The sequence below is a fragment of the Emydura macquarii genome, unplaced genomic scaffold (assembly GCF_026122565.2).
Source record: "Emydura macquarii macquarii isolate MOO-44397 ecotype Brisbane River unplaced genomic scaffold, CSIRO-AGI_Emac_v2 contig_1253, whole genome shotgun sequence".
Lineage (NCBI taxonomy): Eukaryota > Metazoa > Chordata > Testudines > Chelidae > Emydura > Emydura macquarii.
In genome coordinates, this window is record NW_027131390.1 from 17,612,989 (window position 1) to 17,631,156 (window position 18,168).

Consider the following 18,168-nt stretch of genomic DNA (forward strand, 5'->3'; position numbering starts at 1 on the left):
GCAGATCACTGGCATGTAGAGTCCTACTATAAATTAAGCCTTGGAAAAATAAATTGCATTTCTTACCTTATGAGCCATTTCTAGTGGCTCTCCACCTTTGATCAATATGCCACTCTGAGCTCCTACTCCAGTACCCACCATTACAGCCGTTGGGGTTGCTAATCCCAGCGAACAAGGACAGGCAATGCACAAAACTGTGATGGCAGCTTGGAAAGCAAAGCGGATTATCACTTCGGTTTTGGAAATGCTCTTATTGTAACCCTGTGGTCAGAGAAACATTTTAGTAACAGAGTAAGAAATATTGTGAACCATGTAATCAGCTATACATTCTCTTAGTTATGAAGGCATATTTGTAATTACATACCAAAAAAAAAATCTATGTTTAAAGAATGTTAAAGTTGAAAGTAAAGCACTCAAAAGTTAGGAAATGCTAGAATTCTGATTGCCCATGCCACTTTAATTCTGTCCTGTAGTGCATATCTCTATCACATGCTATATTTTACCCATTAGACCCTGGTTTCATTCCATTTCCTTTCTCATACTAGAGAACATAAGCTATGAGACTCCCTTAAACTGCAGCATAATAAATAATACTCTAATCAACATATATGGTAATTGTAAAAGCCATTATGATGCCATATAAATACACTCCACTAGAATCTCCACCTGCATTCTCTGTCAGAAAAAATAATCAAGGAATAAACTGCCACCTTAACTGTCTGATGGTGCAAATTAGGGCCCCAATCCTATACTGAGTGATCCACCAGTGTGTAAAAATCTATTGACTTCAAGCAGGATTCTCCTTGGGGTAGGCCTACAGATTCTGATGCAGAATTGGGACCTAGACTTAAGAGATCATCTTTCCCAAAGGAAAGGAAATTAGAAAGTTTCAAGGTTTTTGTAATGTAAAGTTAGTTTTGTTATTGTTTAATAGTTAAGTTAATCAATTAAAGTATTTTTAAAAACAAGGTATTTTTGTTAATCATTGAACTCTTTCAAGTTTGTAAGTTTTATACTTTTTAAAATAAAGTTCCCATTTCTGAGTCTTTTTAGTAGCGAAGCTGACACTTTCAGTCCTAATTTGTATCAGACAGAGCCATTGCAGCCTGTACTCAAACAATACCCCTACAGGCTGAATAGAGATGAACAGTAGTAAGGATTTCTAGTAACTGCTTTGAAAGTAGTTTTAAATATTTTGTAAAGACTTAGTTAACTATCAGATGCTATGTTTTTTTACTGCTGTTTTCCTTTCAATAAGCAAAAATATAGAAAAGCATTGCAGCATATGAACAATATACTAGACAAGTAACTGCAAGGATATTTTAGGATGCAACTGTTGTAGTCAAACAGACTTCTATTACTCCTGTTATTTTAAAAACATATAAGAAAGTGATTAAAGAGTCACTTACATGAAAATATGTTTCCACAATTTCAAAATTGACAAATCCAATTACAATCCAGGCAAAAAGGGTAATCACAGAGACAGCCACAATAAAAGGAACAAAATAGCCACTAAGTTTGTCTGCAAATTGCTGGATTGGAGCCTACGGGGGAGAAAATACATAAACATCAATTCTGATCATGTGATACTCTCTTCCATGTTTTAAAGCACTAGTATAAACAGAGAGTTCATGTATATCAGCATATTCATATATTTCTAATAAAACATATAGTCTCTCAATAATTTTAACATTTTGACATGACTTTAGAGAATAAGGTACTCAGAACTTTGATGGCCTTGAGTTCAAAGTTTCTCCGAATGATATCTTGAGATTGCTTGACCTATTGATGTTAAGACTTATGCTGTGGTCTAAAAGACTCTAAAAAGCTTATGTGACTTGCTGAATAGAAGCCTAAATGAAGGAGCAGAAACCAGTTGTTTAAATCAGTGCCACTATTCAATGAAAGTACCTTTGAGGTTTGTGCCTCCTCCACAAGTTTGACAATCTGAGAGAGAGTTGTATCAGCTCCGACATGGGTTGCAGAGATCAGTAGTGACCCATTCTGATTAATAGAACCTGCAATAACTGTACTGCCAGGTTTTTTAGTCACAGGCATTGCTTCACCTACATAAAGGCCAACAACAGACATTAAGGTGGCAAATTCTGACAGTGTTATTTTTCCTGCTGCTACCTAGTCCTAATATACAATTAGAAAACATACAAGCAAATTGGTGAACTTCAACCTCCCTTGTTCATAAGTATTAGATACAAAGAAACAGTTTAAAAATTAAAAAAAGCAAACAGCTTACCTGTGATGAGTGACTCATCTACCATAGACTGTCCTTCAATAACATGGCCATCCACTGGGAATTTGCCTCCTGGAACCACTTTGACAATGTCACCTCGTTGAACCAGTTCAACGTCAACCTGATCTTCACTGAGAAGGGAGAATGGTACATTTAATAAAACATGGTTAGCAATGTTACCCAGTCAAAAAACAATTTGAACATTATAATATACAGCAGACTCTCAACAATTCAAACATTGCTAATTGACATTTGTGATGCTCTTTCTTTGTTTTATGATTGTTTTTGTGCGTTTGCTAATTCAGATAATCAGTTCAATTTCAAAGCATGCCCCTCACCAACACAAATTAGCAAAGTTTCACTATGGCAAATCAGAGTGGTATCAGTTTTATGTTACATCTGGCAAATTCTCTTAAGTTGAACAAGTTACTTATTATGCATATCTTCAACAAGGTAAAAGTATTTAGTTCAAAAACAAAGAAAAGAAAATGATAAAGCAAAATACCTCAAGAGAATGTTGTCTGGGCCTAGGTTAACGACAGTTGCTTCTGTAGCCTGTAGTGAAATTAGTCTTGAAAGGGCTTCCGATGTTTTACCCTAGAATATGAATTTACACATTTACCTTTGACCATGCTATCGACAAAAAATTAAATCACAGGCTAAACAGCTACATGCAATACAATTCAGCCTTTAAAACAAGCATTTCTTGCAAACTGACTAGAAAAAATAAATTTGGTATTTTAAATTGTTTTCAAAATGGCTGAAGATCCTTTTTGTAACATGTACGAAAGCAATCAGGATCACACTTTTCCATATGATTTCTTTTTTAAAAACATGCACACCTTACAACTACACCCAGGATGTTGATGTTCATTCTTGCTTCTGTTTTCTTACAAGCAGTGATTTTGCTTGTTAAGTATTTCCTCTGTATCTAAAAACAGAATCTTTCATGCTTTCTAGTGCAACCTGTCTGGAACATTATATAGTATTTTATTTCGTGTCAAATGTATGACTAGGTACTTTTATTTTGCTTTACCTTTGCCATATGCTCTAACCACCGGCCCAGTGCAATGAACACAAATAGCATTGGTGGTGTATCGAAGAAGGTCACAGGATTCACTTTTGCTTTCTCAGCCATTGCAACTAGAAGAATAACGAAGGAGTAGACAAATGCAATGGTGGTTGCCAAAACAATCAGCACATCCATGTTAGCAGTTTTATGCTTCAGTGCTTTGTATGCTTGAATGTAGAAGTACCAGCCTCCAAATAACTGTAACAACAGCCACATTTGTACTTTACTAAAAAATACGAATATATGCAAAAATTACCACTCTACAAGCTACTTTATTGAAAGTGAGAGTTACAGGGTTCTTTTCTGTACATCCTTTTTTAAAGTTCAACTTTAAAAAAATTTAAACATTAATATTTCAAATGATAAGAACATTTGATTAGTCTACTGCAAATAAAGGAAGCTCAAATAAAAAAGACTAATAATTACGATGCTAAAATACAGAATATGATGGATCCAATACTGCTCCCACTGAAGTCAAAACAACCACTGTTTTCAATGAAAGCAGGCCCTGTAATGGTTTCAATAAGCATTTTGAATCAATGTAATTCACAAAGTGATCTTTTGTGCTTCATTTTTTTATTGTTCCGTTTTAGAAAGACAATTTCTATTTGTGAATTTCTAATGCCAGCACACTGAAAGTTACCATGTTTTTACTTACCTGTACAGGGACACACAATAAAAAAGACAGCAAATTCATAACTGACAATCCTGGCAGGAGCTGACGCTCTAAGAACATAGAAGAGTGATAGGCCTCCATTTCCTCCTGGCTCATGTTGCGATGCTGGTGAACATCTGAGAGGTGACTATCCATGATCATCATGTAAATCATCAGCACCATTACAGGAATACAGAAAAATAGACTCACAAGAAAAGATCTTTTCCATCTTAGATAAGGAAAAAAATAATGAAAGTCTGACTTGGTTTGCAAGTAACAAGTAATTAATCATGAAATTTTAGCTACAATGTCATAGAGACAAAGTAATTTGTGAAAACTTCATTATTAGTTAAAAAACAGCATTAAGTCTTAAAAGAGGAATCAGATGAACATTTAAATATAATTTAAAATAGGCTCAGTAATACTTACTGCCTTATTTCCTGTTTGTGGTCTAGATGGCTAGCAGATCTGTCCTTCTTGACTAAAGAAGTGTCAAAACCTAAATCCTAGAAGAGAAAGTAGCAAAGATTTGATATTACCATACAGGATTACCACTAAAAGAGATACACTTTCACCTTGATTTTCACCAAGTCATCAGTCCTGCAAATGGAGAAAACACCTTAACTGTAGCTTGTCTAAGGAAGTAAATACCACCCATGATATTATATTTCTACAATTTATACCATGAAATGTTAACTACTCTACACTACACAAAGGCCATTCCCTGCCATCTAGAAAAAGGATTTGCCTCTTGGCACAGACAATTGGAACATATAGACGTGGGCAATGTAAAACTTATTTCTACTTTTTTAAAGACATCTTGTGCTGTATGGAGATATTTGCAGGTTATCTGGTGGAGCAGGCCATGCATTCAGTTTGCTTCATTAGCACATTAAGTCATTCTTTCACTTTCCATGTCAAAAGGTACCTCAGAAATAGCTGTCTGGTTTAGACTTCAACTTGCTCTAAAATGCTCTTCCAGCCTTTCCTTGCAAGGCATGGACAAAGTCATCAAGGTAACCGCCAAGACGAAGACAAAAGTCAGCTGACCCAGAAACTGGCAAGCACAAGCTGGGAAGCATCAGCATCAGTGTTATGGACATCAGTGATGGTGCATGTGTACTCTGTAGATGAGTACTGTGCACCGGTAAGGACCAGAAGTAGCCATACTCGACTTGTTGATGTCCAACTGCACACTGCAATGCAGTGCATCACTGGAACCCCCAAGTCAACCCCAACCTTGGCTACTAGTGCTCTTGCACATTGCTTCCCCACCCATTTGCCACAATCCTTCAGAAATTCCAGAGTATTCTGGAAAACAAACATCTTCCCATTCACCAGGACCTTAACAACATCTCTCATCACTGCCTGAAGTCAAGTAAGCCCTTTTGGACCCACACATTTAACCTTCAACAATACAACGTCAACCCTGATGAAGCTTGGAAAGCCAAATGGAGTTCACAAGAAGTTAAAAATAAACACCTTGTAAAAAACCCAACTCAGAAAATCCCTGGCTTCAATCTCCCACGGAGCTCATGGGCAACCCTAAACCACATTGGCACAAACCATGGCAGATGTGGATACCTGGGGCACAAATGGAAAATTAAAGACTCTCCAATGTGCAACTGAGGTCATCCAGAACAGACCATGGAACATATAACAAGTCAATGCCCGATTTACAAATACAAAGGCGGCATCACAGCAATACAGTCTGCTACTCCTGATACAATTTTCTGGTTTAACCATCTGAATGTAAAATTATAGTTGTTGCTCTACGTTTACATCACCTATACAAAGAAGACAAATGCTCTGCTGGCATATGGAGTTTCCCATACAGCTAGAATATCTGCCATGGTTCTGTATGTAGACTTCTTTGCACTGATGGGGAGAAGGGTGGGAGGAAGAAAAAGGGGCCAGAATTCGGGCCTTGATATACCTCTGTTACATAACCATTACAGACTAAGAGTTCGTGTGTTTCAGGGTTTAGAACTCTGGGAAGCATATTGGATATTCTATAAGATTTTCAGTGGCCCAGATTTTAATACCACCTAAGCACTTACCTCTAATGTTCGTATAATATCTCGAGGACCGACAATCTCAGGATCATATTTAATGTGTGCTTTGTTGGTTGCAAGAGCCACTGAGCTGTACAATACACCTTTAGTCTTCATAAGGGTGGATTCTATTTTATGTACACATGAGGCACATGTCATTCCTTTCACCTGTTAAACACAAATTCTTGCCCGTTAACAAAACCAAAGGCTGATTTTTTAAAAATATTAGTGAATACTTTCTCATCTATTACAAAACAGAGGATCTGAGAAGTAACAGGAAACCAAGAACTGTGCTTTTATTATGTGAACTACAGCCTCCCTACATGGTATAACAAAAAACAAACAAAACCTCCCCACTTTTGGAATATACATCTATCAGACAAGCAGGTGGCACTATTGCTTGATCTCTGCAGAATATGTAGGTTAGCATATCCACACATAATTTGTAATATTTATTTATCTTAAGGTTTTATACTGCTGCCTATCACCATAGTAGCTGAGCAATTTCCTATAAAAACAATTGCAATAACAAAGACTAGTGGAGGCATACAAATTGCACATCTTCATACAAGGTTGAAAAATTCTCAATGCTACCTTTTTCCATTTATAGTCAATCCACAATTTTTAAAAAGATCGAAGAGGTTGTACAAAGGTCAGCATTTCAGCTTTTGGTGTCCTTGCTGATATTCCCAGCTTTCAATAAAAGGTATGGATCGAATAAAATGGGAAAATGTACATTTGCCATATATCTGGGAGTTTTGTTGCTATTTGACATGTATTATTGCATTTGTTTCTCAGCCACATGTGCATGGCTTTCCACTGACGTTTAACCTTGTAGAAGCAGATATTCTATTTGAAAGTCACATTTTCATTTAAAAATGGTCTACATATTGATAAAAGCAATCTTCAAGATTACTGTAACAAAGATTAGAGGGGAAAAAACAGTTCCCCCCCCCCTTTTCATCGGTATTTTGACTTTGAGTATTTCCACACTTAAAACGCTGCAGCAGTGCTTCAGTGCAGACACTACCTATGCCAATGGGACAGCTTCTCCTGCCTGCACAGGTAATCCACCTCCCTGACAGGCGATAGCTAGAATTCTTCCATCAACCTACTGCTGGTCTATTCTGGGGGTTAGATCACAATAGCGACAGCTCTCAGGGTTGTGGATTTTTCACGCCTGAGACACATAACTATACTCAAGTAAATTCATAGTGTAGACCAGGTATTTGTGCATTGGATGGCACTGGGTGAAAAAGTTAGTTTCATCTGTTTTGTTGATGGTCTGTTGTACTTTCTGTCTCACAGTTAGCATGATGACATCATTCTCAAGTCCTGCTCTAGGGGTGCTCACATGCATGCTCTATCCCTAAGATCTATACAAGAATGTTTACCTGTAAACGGCAAAACTGGAAACGACACTGAAGAGGACGTATGCAGCAAGCAGGAGTGTGCATAAAGGGGAAAGTGAGGAGGAGGCAAGTGGAGAGGCAGGATGATTCAGTGGTTAAAGCGCTAGCCTAGGTTTTAAGAAACCTGGATTCAGTTCCCTGGTTCTTCCTAGGTGACCTCAGACAAGTTTATTAAATGGAAATAACTGTACTTCTGTATATTATAGGAGTGTTGTTAGACTACATTAAGAATTGTGATGTATTCAGGTATTAGGGTAATGGCTGCCATTAAGACAGAGAGACCTATGTAAAAGCATGTTTGATATTTATATTCTCAGATCTGCCCATAAGGATCCTATAAACATAATCAGTGGAACATAAGAACTCTTATGATTTTAAAAGTATTTTTAAAATTCTGTACTAAACTCAGAATCTTGAATTTATCTTTTAATCAAATCGATAAAAAGTTGACAATATCCTTTTAACTAAAGATTTTATCCAACAGTAAATGCAGTCATTCTCTTACAAATATCTATTTTTCTTTAAAAAACATCTGTATGGAAAGCTTTCTAGAAAGTAAAAAAAATTATATATGTACATTGAACAGCCATAAATGACATAGTTTTATTTATTAAAATGATTTGCTTACAACAAGTTCTAGAATTCCATCTCCATCATAGTTTTCCATAACAGTAGCTCCAAATCCCAATTCACGGATTAGCTCTGCTATGATTGACGGCTGTATGGTAGCAGGGTCATACCTCACTTCTGCCTTCCCTGCCATGAGAGCAACAAGCACAGAACGTATTCCTAGAAATAGACAACCAGAGAGTACAGTTTTAATTAAACATTTTATTAGAACTATGTGCAACCACATTTAGTTTAGTAAACATACTGTATCTCAATCACCATATTACAGGACGCTAGCAATTACCCACATTCACTAAAACTGTGGAACATGTTGCCTGCACTTAGCATACTGTGGGCTCTTTCAGAGCAATCAAAAGGTAGATTCAGAGTCATATGCTGTAGTGTAAACAGCATTTGTACTGGAAGAATCTAAGTCTAGATGTAAAGGAAGATTAGGGAAACTGAGGGCAATACCAGCTTTACTACTTGTTTAAGTTGTCTCATTTAAAAAATTCCAGTTTATGATACATCAAGGGGACTCTAAAAATGTCCTCAATTTTTCTTTCAAAATTTCCATTAAAGAAATTTAAGAAACACACTTTACTGCTCCCCAATGTTTGCATTTCTAAAGGACTTTTCAGTAAGAAATAAACTAATTGAATTCACCTGAGAAATTAAGTAAAAACACAGACCTGTCAAACAGAATAAAAACTGGAAAGTAGAGAAAAACAAGGTTACTTACCAGTAACTGATGTTCTTCGAGATGTGTTGCTCATGTCCATTCCACTATAGGTGTGTGCACGCCTCCGTGCACAGTTACCTGGAACTTTTTTCCCCTTAGCAGATCCCATAGGGCCGGCTCCGGCGCCCCCTGAAGCCCCACGCACATGCCGCGGTATATGAGGCGCTGCCGGGCCTACGCCCCCTCAATCCCTTCTTTCTGCCAACTCTGGCAGCGGGGATGGGGGGTGGTTGTGGAATGGACATGAGCAACATATCTCGAAGAACATCAGTTACTGGTAAGTAACTTTGTTTTCTTCTTCGAGTGCTTGCTCATGTCCATTCCACTATAGGTGACTAACAAGCAGTATCTTGGAGGTGGGTCAGACTTACTGGTGAGCTGCCCTCAGCACCACTCTGCCGAATCCCGCGTCCTCTCTCGCCTGCTGGACAATGGCACAGTGGGACGTGAAGGTATGCACCAACAACCAGGTGGCAGCTTTGCAGATGTCCTGCAGGGGCATTCTCTCCAGGAAGGCTGTAGATGAGGCTTGAGCTCTGGTTGAGTGCGCTGTGATGGTTCCCGGAAGCAGCACCCTTGCCTGCTCGTAATAGAACTTGATGCATGATGTAATCCACGAGGAGATGCGCTGGGTGGAGACAGGTGAGCCTTTCATCCGGTCAGCTATGCAACGAAGAGCTGCATCGATTTCTGGAACGGCTTTGTGTGCTAGATATAGAAGGCCAGGGCTTGTCTCACGTCCAGCGAATGCCATCTCCTCGCCTCCTCCGAACCATGAGGTTTGGGAAAAAACACGGGGAGAAAGATATCTTGATTACAATGAAATTGGGAAACCACTTTGGGTAGGAAGGCTGGATGCGGCCTCAGCTGTACCTTGTCCTTATAGAATACTGTATAAGGCGGCTCCGAGGTCAAGGCTCTAATCTCGGAGACCCTCCTGGCTGAGGTAATGGTCACCAGGAAGGTCACCATGAAAGGATGAGCACAGGGCATGAAGCCATGGGTTCAAAGGGGGGCCCCATGAGTCTTGAGAGGACCAGATTGAGGCACCGGGTAACAGACCTGCAGATAAAGCCTCTCCATCCCCTTGAGGAACCTGACCGACTTCGGATGGGAGAACAGCAATCTCCCCTCTAGCGGCTGATGGAAGGCCAAAATGGCCGCCAGGTGAACCTTCAACGAGGCCAGCGCTAGACCCTGGAGCTTTAGCTGAAGCAGGTACTCCAGGATCACCTGTATAGGCGAGAGGCTGGGTGGAATACGCCGGGACTCCGCCCAACAGATAAACCGCCTCCACTTAGCCCAATACACGACCTGTGTAGAAGGCTTGGACTTGCTGGACCTGCACCGAGCAGGCTCTCTCTCCCTCCGTCAGCCACAGAGCCTCCAGGCAGTGAGGTGCAGGGAGTCCAGGTCCAGGTGCAAGAGGCGACTGTGGTCCGGGGATAGAAGGTCGTGCCACCTCAGGAGCTCCAGGGGTGGGGCAATCAAAAGGTCCAGCAGCATGCTGAACCAGTGCTGTTTCGGCCAGGCCGGAGTGATAAATACAACGTTTGCCCTGTCCCTCTATTTTCAGCAGCACTTTGGGTAGGAGCGGAATGGGCGGAAACGCATACATGAGGGTCCCCATCCAGTCCATAAGGAATGCATTGGAAATCGACCCAGTCTCGCGACCCCAGAGCAAGCAGAACCTCAGACACTTCATGTTCCAGGCCGATGCGAATAGGTCCAGTTGGGGAATGCCCCACTTCTGGAAGATCATAGCCACTACCTCTGGGTGCAATGACCAGTCATTGCAGGGTAGAAACGACCTGCTGAGGCAATCCACCTCGTCATTCCTCACTCCCGGGAGATGAGAGGCAGTCAAGTGGAAATCATGCCTCACGGCAAAATCCCAGACGGATAGCTTCCTCGCAGATGGCCACGGAGCGCGCTCCCCCCTGCCTGTTTATGTATAACATGGCTGCGGTGTTGTCTGTCAGCACCTGCACCACCCTGCCTGTCAGGAATCAGAGGAACACCTTGCACTCAAGGCGAATGGCCCTCAGCTCCTTCACGTTGATGTGCAGGCGCCTCTCCGCCCGACCAGAGCCCCTGAGTGCCTAGGTTGGCGTTGATGTGGGCTCCCCATCCTACTTTGGAAATGAGGGTGACCGACGGGACCAGTTCCCTGAACGGAATGCCCTTCATCATTGCCCTGGGAGTCCGCCACCAGTTTAGGGAGGCTAAGACAGGCAGGGGAAACTGTGACCAACTGGTCCAATGGGTGTCTGCTTGGCACATATACTGAGACCAACCATGCCTTAAGCGGTCTGAGCCTCAGACGAGCTAGTCTCACTACGTACATGCAGGCCGCCACGTGGCCTAACAGCTGTAGGCAGTGCCTGGCTGTTGTCGTGGGGCATCAGTGCAGCTGGGAGATGATAGAGACCATCACCTCGAAACGTGGCTGAGGCAGGAAGGCTCTGGCCTGAAAAGCGTCCAGGGTGACCCCAATGAATTCTATGCATTGCACTGGGGTTAGTGTGGACTTCTGCTCGTTTATGAGGAGTCCCAGCCTGCTGCACTTGGAGCAAGTGAGGGTCACACTTTCCTGCACTTGGGACCTGGACCTGCCCCTGATCAGCCAATTGTCCAGGTAAGGAAAAGTTTGCACCCCCTTTTGTCTCAGGTGGGCAGCCACTACCGGCATGCACTTGGTGAACACCCTTGGAGCCGAAGATGGGCCAAAGGGGAGGACTGTAAACTCCTTGGTGCCAGGGATCTGGGACAGGAGCTATCCGAGCGCCACCTGGCAGACCTCGACCGGTGCCGCCTCCTGGCATGCGCTGCCTCCAGTGCCGGGGATCGACGTCAGCACCGAGGGGGGGACTCCACGTCTTGTGCCGGAGCAGGTCGGCTCAACGCCGCCAACCTGGAGTGACTACTGGGGGAGCAGCTCTGCTCTACCCCCCCAGTGGCTGTCCGGCGAGAGCTCTTCCTCCCTGTACTGGGGATCTCCACCACCATTCAGGGGGACCCAACATGGGTTTCCCCCCTGACACTGGCCCCTTCTCCCTCAGCGGGGGAGCGGTGTGTGTGTGGAGGTGGCGTAGGCAAGGCCAACAAGGCTCTTGCCACCTGAAAAGCCTCCAGTGGCGACGGTGTTGGCACTCTCCCACTCCCAGGAGCCGGGGGAGGCTCCCTGACTGGAGATGCAGGCACCGGAAAAGACTCAACGGGCCGGGTCCGGTGCATCTCTGAATTCAACCCTGCCTGTACAGACAGTGCAGGGGGGTGTCTGCGCTCTGCACGCTGCTTCTTTCTCTTTGGTACCGGCGATGTTGCACGATGCCGAGTCGAGGGCGGTGCATTCTGTACCGAGGTCACACTTCGTGCTGAGGTGGAGCATGCCGGCTCGGACGCCGGGCGGAGTGCTGCCTCCATCAACAGGGCTTTCAACCGGATCTCTCGGTCCTTTTGGAGTCCTCAGCTTAAAAGCCCTGCAGATCTTACACTTCTCTTTTCTGTGGGCTTCCCCCAAGCACTTAAGGCACTGTCGTGGGGGTCACTGAGCGGGAAGGCCTTCCCACAGGAGGCACACGGCTTGAATCCCGGTGACCGGGGTATAGCCCGGCCATTCGAAGCCCCTGCAGGGACTTGCCTTATCTCTAACTACTCTTAACAATGCTTAACAACTACTTACCTAACTAAAACTAACTTAGAATATCAAACAAGTCCAAACAAGGGGAATAGTACTTGCTGTAAGCAAGGCTAGTTCCAGCAACCGTCATGGGCAGAAAGAAGGAACTGAGGGGGCATAGAGCCGGCAGTGCCTCATATACCACGGCATGTGCGCGGGGCTCCAAGGGGCGCCGGAGCCGGCCTTACAGGATCTGTTAAGGGGAAAAATGTTCCGGGTAACCGTGCACGGAGGTGTACACTCACCTATAGTAGAATGGACATGAGCAAGCACTTGAAGAAGTTCTTATCACAGCACCAAGAGATTAAAGCATCAAATGGTCCAAGATTTGTCCAACTTCAACATTATTTTAAACTGATTAAGTATAGCCTTTATTAGCCATTGTTATTTGACCCTGCAATATTTTGCTTCTGCAGAGCTCCTCATCCTGCCAGCAGAGGGAGCACAGAATTATGGTTATAGTTACAAATTACATTTATGACCATGTAACCCACACTAAGAGCTTGGGGCTCTTTATCCATCCCTACTTTCTAGACGACAAATAGTGTGTATGAATCTGCAATGTCTCCAAGTTACCAGATCTATCTGATCCTTTAGCTCAAGTAATAGAAGCTCATTGCTTTTAGTTCCAGAGGCCCTGGGTTCCATTTGGGGGGACGGGGGAGTTCGTTATGACAAGGAAATAAAGGAGGAAAGATATGTTTAACTTGGCCTCCCTATGGGCTTGCCTAAAGGGTGGGGAGAAGTGGGGGGGGAGGAGTTAGCTATCACTGAGCTGAAAATCTTGAAAGATTCTAAGTGGGTTGGAAAAACAAAATGCAACTGTTTAGCTTCCAAGAGGGAAATAAGAGAGAAAACAAAACAAAAACAAAAACTGAATGGAGAAATGAGTGCTATTTTAAAAGGAATTACTGTCCCTGCTGAAAAACTTGAAAAAAATTCATTTTGTACTGACCAGAGTTTTTAAGGATTAAAGATCCAACTGTTTACATCAGTAACAACTGGTTGATGCTCAAAGTGCAGGAGATTTCCTGTATTGTACATTGTCGATGTGTTGCACATGCTGAATGCTAATTAATACCATGCTATAGGTAAGACAAGCAAACAGAGGGTATGGACCTAGGAGTATAAGAATAGAGTTTTATAAGCTGCAGCCGCAATACACGGGGGAGTGATTTACTGATGAAAGGAGAAGTTTAAAATTTGTATTACCCTTTCTGCATTCCCTTGTGCTTTGAGGCTGCGGCCTATAAAACTTTATTTTCATCTCCCTAGAAATCTGAAACAGTTGAGTTTACAATTTGTTTAATCCTTTGAGTACTATAATTCCACTCCTGTCAAGGCAATTTAGAATAGTATCTATCAAGTGTGGCAATGGAGCTATATAGTTAGTGTACAAGACCACATATTTTATATTCAGTAAAACAATAGTGTGTAGAATGTACACAGTAAAACAACCAAAATTCAACAATGGTTGTTTCTCCCGCTAACCCCACGTTAAAATACCACCACAAAGGCTGTAAAGACATCTCTAAAACACATTTAGAAATCTAACAGGTTTTACTGAAGTATCTCTCACCATCTTCTCTCCTCAAATTTCTCTCAATATTTGCTACGCAGGACGCACAGGTCATGCCAGTGACTTGGATGTAACACTTCGATGGAGTATTTGCCTCCTGTTTATCATCATGGACTGGTGACACTTTGGAGTGCGGCGCTGTTGTGTATAGCATATTATCCAGAGAGGCTAACGGCACTTCCGGTGAAGGCTGAGTTATGAACACCAATGGTTCTGTCTTTGCTGGGGGTAAATCACAAAACAAGAATTTATTAACAACTACTGAAATGAGTTATGACCTGGACACAACATAACACAAGTGCATATTACTGAAATATTCCTGACTGAGAAGCAGAATTGCACTCACCCTATCAGACAGATGACTGTGTGTGCTCTGTGGGTCCTACATCAAACAACTCTTTAAAGCCTACCTCTGCTCTGATGCCTATAGAGCACTCCCATTAGATACTGGGTAGGTAACTTACGAACTGTGACTTCTGCTTTTCTCCTCGACTGTGTTCATTTTGTTACCTTTTCCTCCCACTCTCCCGCATCATATTTATCTGTTTTGTCCTTCTATTGTATCCTGTCTGTTATGTAGATGTTAAGCTTTCTATGGCAAGGACTGACTTCTTGTTATGCGTCTGAACAGTACTCAGGCCAAGTCTATACTTAGGAGTTAGATTGGTATAACTATATCGCTAAGGGGTATGAAAAATGCATACTCTTGAGCAATGCCATTAAAATTACTTAATCCCTGGTGTAGACTGCACTAAGCCGACAGAAGGGCTTCTCCCCTCTGCATAAGACCACCTCTTGCAGAGATGGAGTACCTATGCTGATGGTAGAAGCCCTCCTGTCAGTGTAGATAAAGTCTTCACTGAAGCACGGTAGCCACTGCACTGTTTTAAATGTAGACCTGCCCTTAGCTGTGACACCAAACACTCCTGTATTCACACCTTACCCACTATTGTAACAATCTTCATAGAAAATATACCTTAAGAGGTATTATTTGAAAATTAATAACTCACTGACCATTAATAATCTTGTGTCATGGATGCATATGGTGGTTATTAAGACTTATGGACATAAGCTGGACTGATAATTATAATGTGTTCAAACCAGGTATGTCGTGGGAGTTGTTAAACAGGTCTACCTTAAACCAAAAGAAGTGTGTTTACTGCTTATATGTAAATTGAGGTAAAACAGACCCATCAAGCTGACCAGGGTGGAAGCAAAACTCACATTAACAAGTGGGGGAGAAGACAGCATGGCATCTACACCCAGCAGGATAGAGACACTTGGCCTGGGTTTTACTTTTCAGAAGAATCCATTTCAAAAGTTTACTGGTCTACAAAGACAGGGGGCTGAACCTCTAGTGATCAGCTGCTGATTATATACAATATTACTGTATTATAAGAGTATACAGAATGAGGTCTTTTCTGAATGCTAATGACACACTGGTGATTAATATCATTGTGAATTGTACAATTGTGACGCTGGCAAGCCTGCACTCTTGCCTAAGCTGCAGGCATTAGCGAAAAACTAATAAACCCATAGCTGGAGATCAGACCAGTTCACCTGTATATTAGTTTTGCTCAAAATAGATATTAGACTTATGAGAATGTGTTTAGACTCTATGAAATGCTTGTAAGTTGCTACATACATTAATTTCACTTGTAATGTCAGTATTACATGCTATAAAAATATGTAAGTTTTGCATTATAACTTTGAAAATAAAAACGAGAGTCCTGTAGCACCTTAAAGACTAACAAATTCCTGTGGGCATAAGCTTTCGTGGGCTGCCCACGAAAGCTTATGCCCGCAGGAATATGTTAGTCTTTAAGGTGCTACAAGACTCTCGTTGCTTTTGCTGTATACAGAATAACACGGCTACCGCTCTGGAACTTTGAAAATGTTTGCTCTGAACTTGTAAACCTAGGCACAGGAATCATCCCCCCTGCCCATCCAGAAGGGCTATCTAAATCACATGGCCATCAAGGAACATGGCAATACAAAGGATTGATTAGGCCCTATCACACTTTGGAAATGCTATGTGCAAGGAAGCTCATCCTGTGGACTTGGAAGCTGAATGAAAGAAATAAAACAAAGTCACAGGAAAATTTTCCATCTCTTCACTGTTTGAACTTTGACTGGGTTTGAGACACCAAACTAAAAGACAGAGATCCACAGGGGCTGCCTCAAAAGACATTTTTAATTGACAGATTATTACAATTCTGTCACTCTCTGGATTTTGATGGTAACTCATTTGTATGTATATGTTTGCTTGCTTTAATCTGTAAATGACTCTCTCATTTCTTTTTCCTAGTCAATAAACCTGTAAATAGTTTATTACAGGATTGGCCACAGGCGTTGTCTTTGGTGTATGATCTACAGTACCAGTTGATCTGGGTTAAGTGACTGATCTCTTGGGACTGGAAGCAACTTGAATATTGTAAGACTTCTGATGTAAGCGACCATTTATCACTAAGTCCAGTTTATGCAGGCAGCAAGATAGACTGGAGAGTCTAAGGGGATCGTCTGTGACTCCATGGTAAGACTGTCATAGTGATCAAGAAGTTAACATTTGTTACTGGCTTGGCGAAATCTAATTATAGAACACACCATCAATTTGGGGTGTCTGCCTTGTTCTTGACAGTCATGAGCCACCCCAGCCAGTGTGACAAACACTATAGGAAGAATTATGAATACTCATTGATATTATGTTTTGAAGTGTGTGGCCAAACAAAGGAAGAAACAGTGCTCACCCAGATAGGAGGTGGGGCAGCTATTCACCCATCTCCTATGTAAATTAAGCATGGTAGAATCAGAACAATGGAAACCCTATTTACACAGACGGGGGTGGGAAGCCCACAGGAAAGGAAGAACAGCATGAGGTCAGCTTCTTGGTGAACACAGCAAGTACACAAGGGCTTCCTACCTCATGAAGCAAGGTCATTGAACTCTGGAAGAAATAAAAGCAAGAACAGAAGTCATCTTTGGTATCCATCACTAGACAGATAGAAGGGAACAGCTCCAACAAGCTGAGAAAGATAGGTCCCTCAACCAAGAGGGGGGTTAAAGTCTCTGGAACTGAATATACGTGAGAAACCTGCTTAAGTAAAGATCTTTCACCTATGAAGACAAGGGAAGCTAAGAATTTGTACTTTTGTGGAAAGTCCTGCCTGAGGGAAAAATCAGCCATGGCTGGAAGAAAAATGACTGGTCAGAGAAACTGTCTTGAACAAAGCCTGTATCTTTTTAGATTTTTAGATGAGTGTTTTTACTTTTATTTGCTCATAAACTTTTCTAACTTTATTCCTTTTTTCTTCACATCACTTAATCTATGTCTTATTGTTAATCAATTTATTTTTTATTATAAACCACCTCTGTGCTGTGTTTAAAGGGAAAAGTGTATTTACCCCAGTTAAATTAATAAGCTGTGATGTGATTTTGTCTCTTTAGAGGAACAAACCAACCATATTATTTCTCTGAACTGTCCAGGAGAGGGCTAGACATTGCAGCACACACGGTTTTGGGGAAATTTGGGACTGGGAATGTGTTGGGGTCACCCTGCAAATAGTAACCAAGACTGGCAGAAATCAGAGTGGGACTATGGGGTTGCAGATGGGCTGCTGGGGTCAGAGATGCTGAACCAGAGCTGTCTAGTACACAGACCTTCAGGATGTGACCTGCATGCTGGTAGGTTGGTTGTGAGATGCCTAGGCTGGGAGCTACAGCTGCAAAGCATTGTGAAGCACCCAACATGCCAGAGTAGGGGGTGACACTGGTACTTGGGAGCCTGAAGACTGATTGGTGTTTCTAGGCATTACCATAATACAAAGAATAATAAATCTTCAATAGACATTACAAAAATTAATAGTCACTCCCAATTTTACAGAGGTGCATGATGTGATCTCCGTGAACTAAAACAGTAGCATTATGCATTACTTCAAATCACAAATGCTGCCGTCTTAAGACACTGCAATCTGATCAGGTAAATGTGTTACTGCCACAGTCATACAGTGTTGATACATAACAGAACCACACACCTTGCCTATTTAGCATAACATTTATAGTAACTCTCATTTTATCTCTACAAGACAAAATTGACATTTGATATAGCTGGCATTACC

At 41.9% G+C, this 18,168-nt stretch overlaps 1 protein-coding gene across 1 annotated transcript in view; it reads right to left on the reverse strand.

Annotated features, from left to right (window-relative positions):
• ATP7A (ATPase copper transporting alpha) overlaps positions 1–18,168 on the reverse strand; it is a 62,405-nt gene that overhangs the window by 11,046 nt on the left and 33,191 nt on the right. The window contains exons 5-15 of the mRNA XM_067548248.1: positions 14,054–14,275; positions 8,070–8,230; positions 6,036–6,197; positions 4,405–4,481; positions 3,979–4,204; positions 3,285–3,518; positions 2,754–2,845; positions 2,252–2,379; positions 1,912–2,066; positions 1,410–1,544; positions 67–261 (exon numbers count right to left, since the gene is read on the reverse strand). Coding sequence (XP_067404349.1) covers positions 67–261; positions 1,410–1,544; positions 1,912–2,066; positions 2,252–2,379; positions 2,754–2,845; positions 3,285–3,518; positions 3,979–4,204; positions 4,405–4,481; positions 6,036–6,197; positions 8,070–8,230; positions 14,054–14,275 — 1,787 coding nt within the window. The remainder of the gene's footprint in view (positions 1–66; positions 262–1,409; positions 1,545–1,911; positions 2,067–2,251; positions 2,380–2,753; positions 2,846–3,284; positions 3,519–3,978; positions 4,205–4,404; positions 4,482–6,035; positions 6,198–8,069; positions 8,231–14,053; positions 14,276–18,168) is intronic.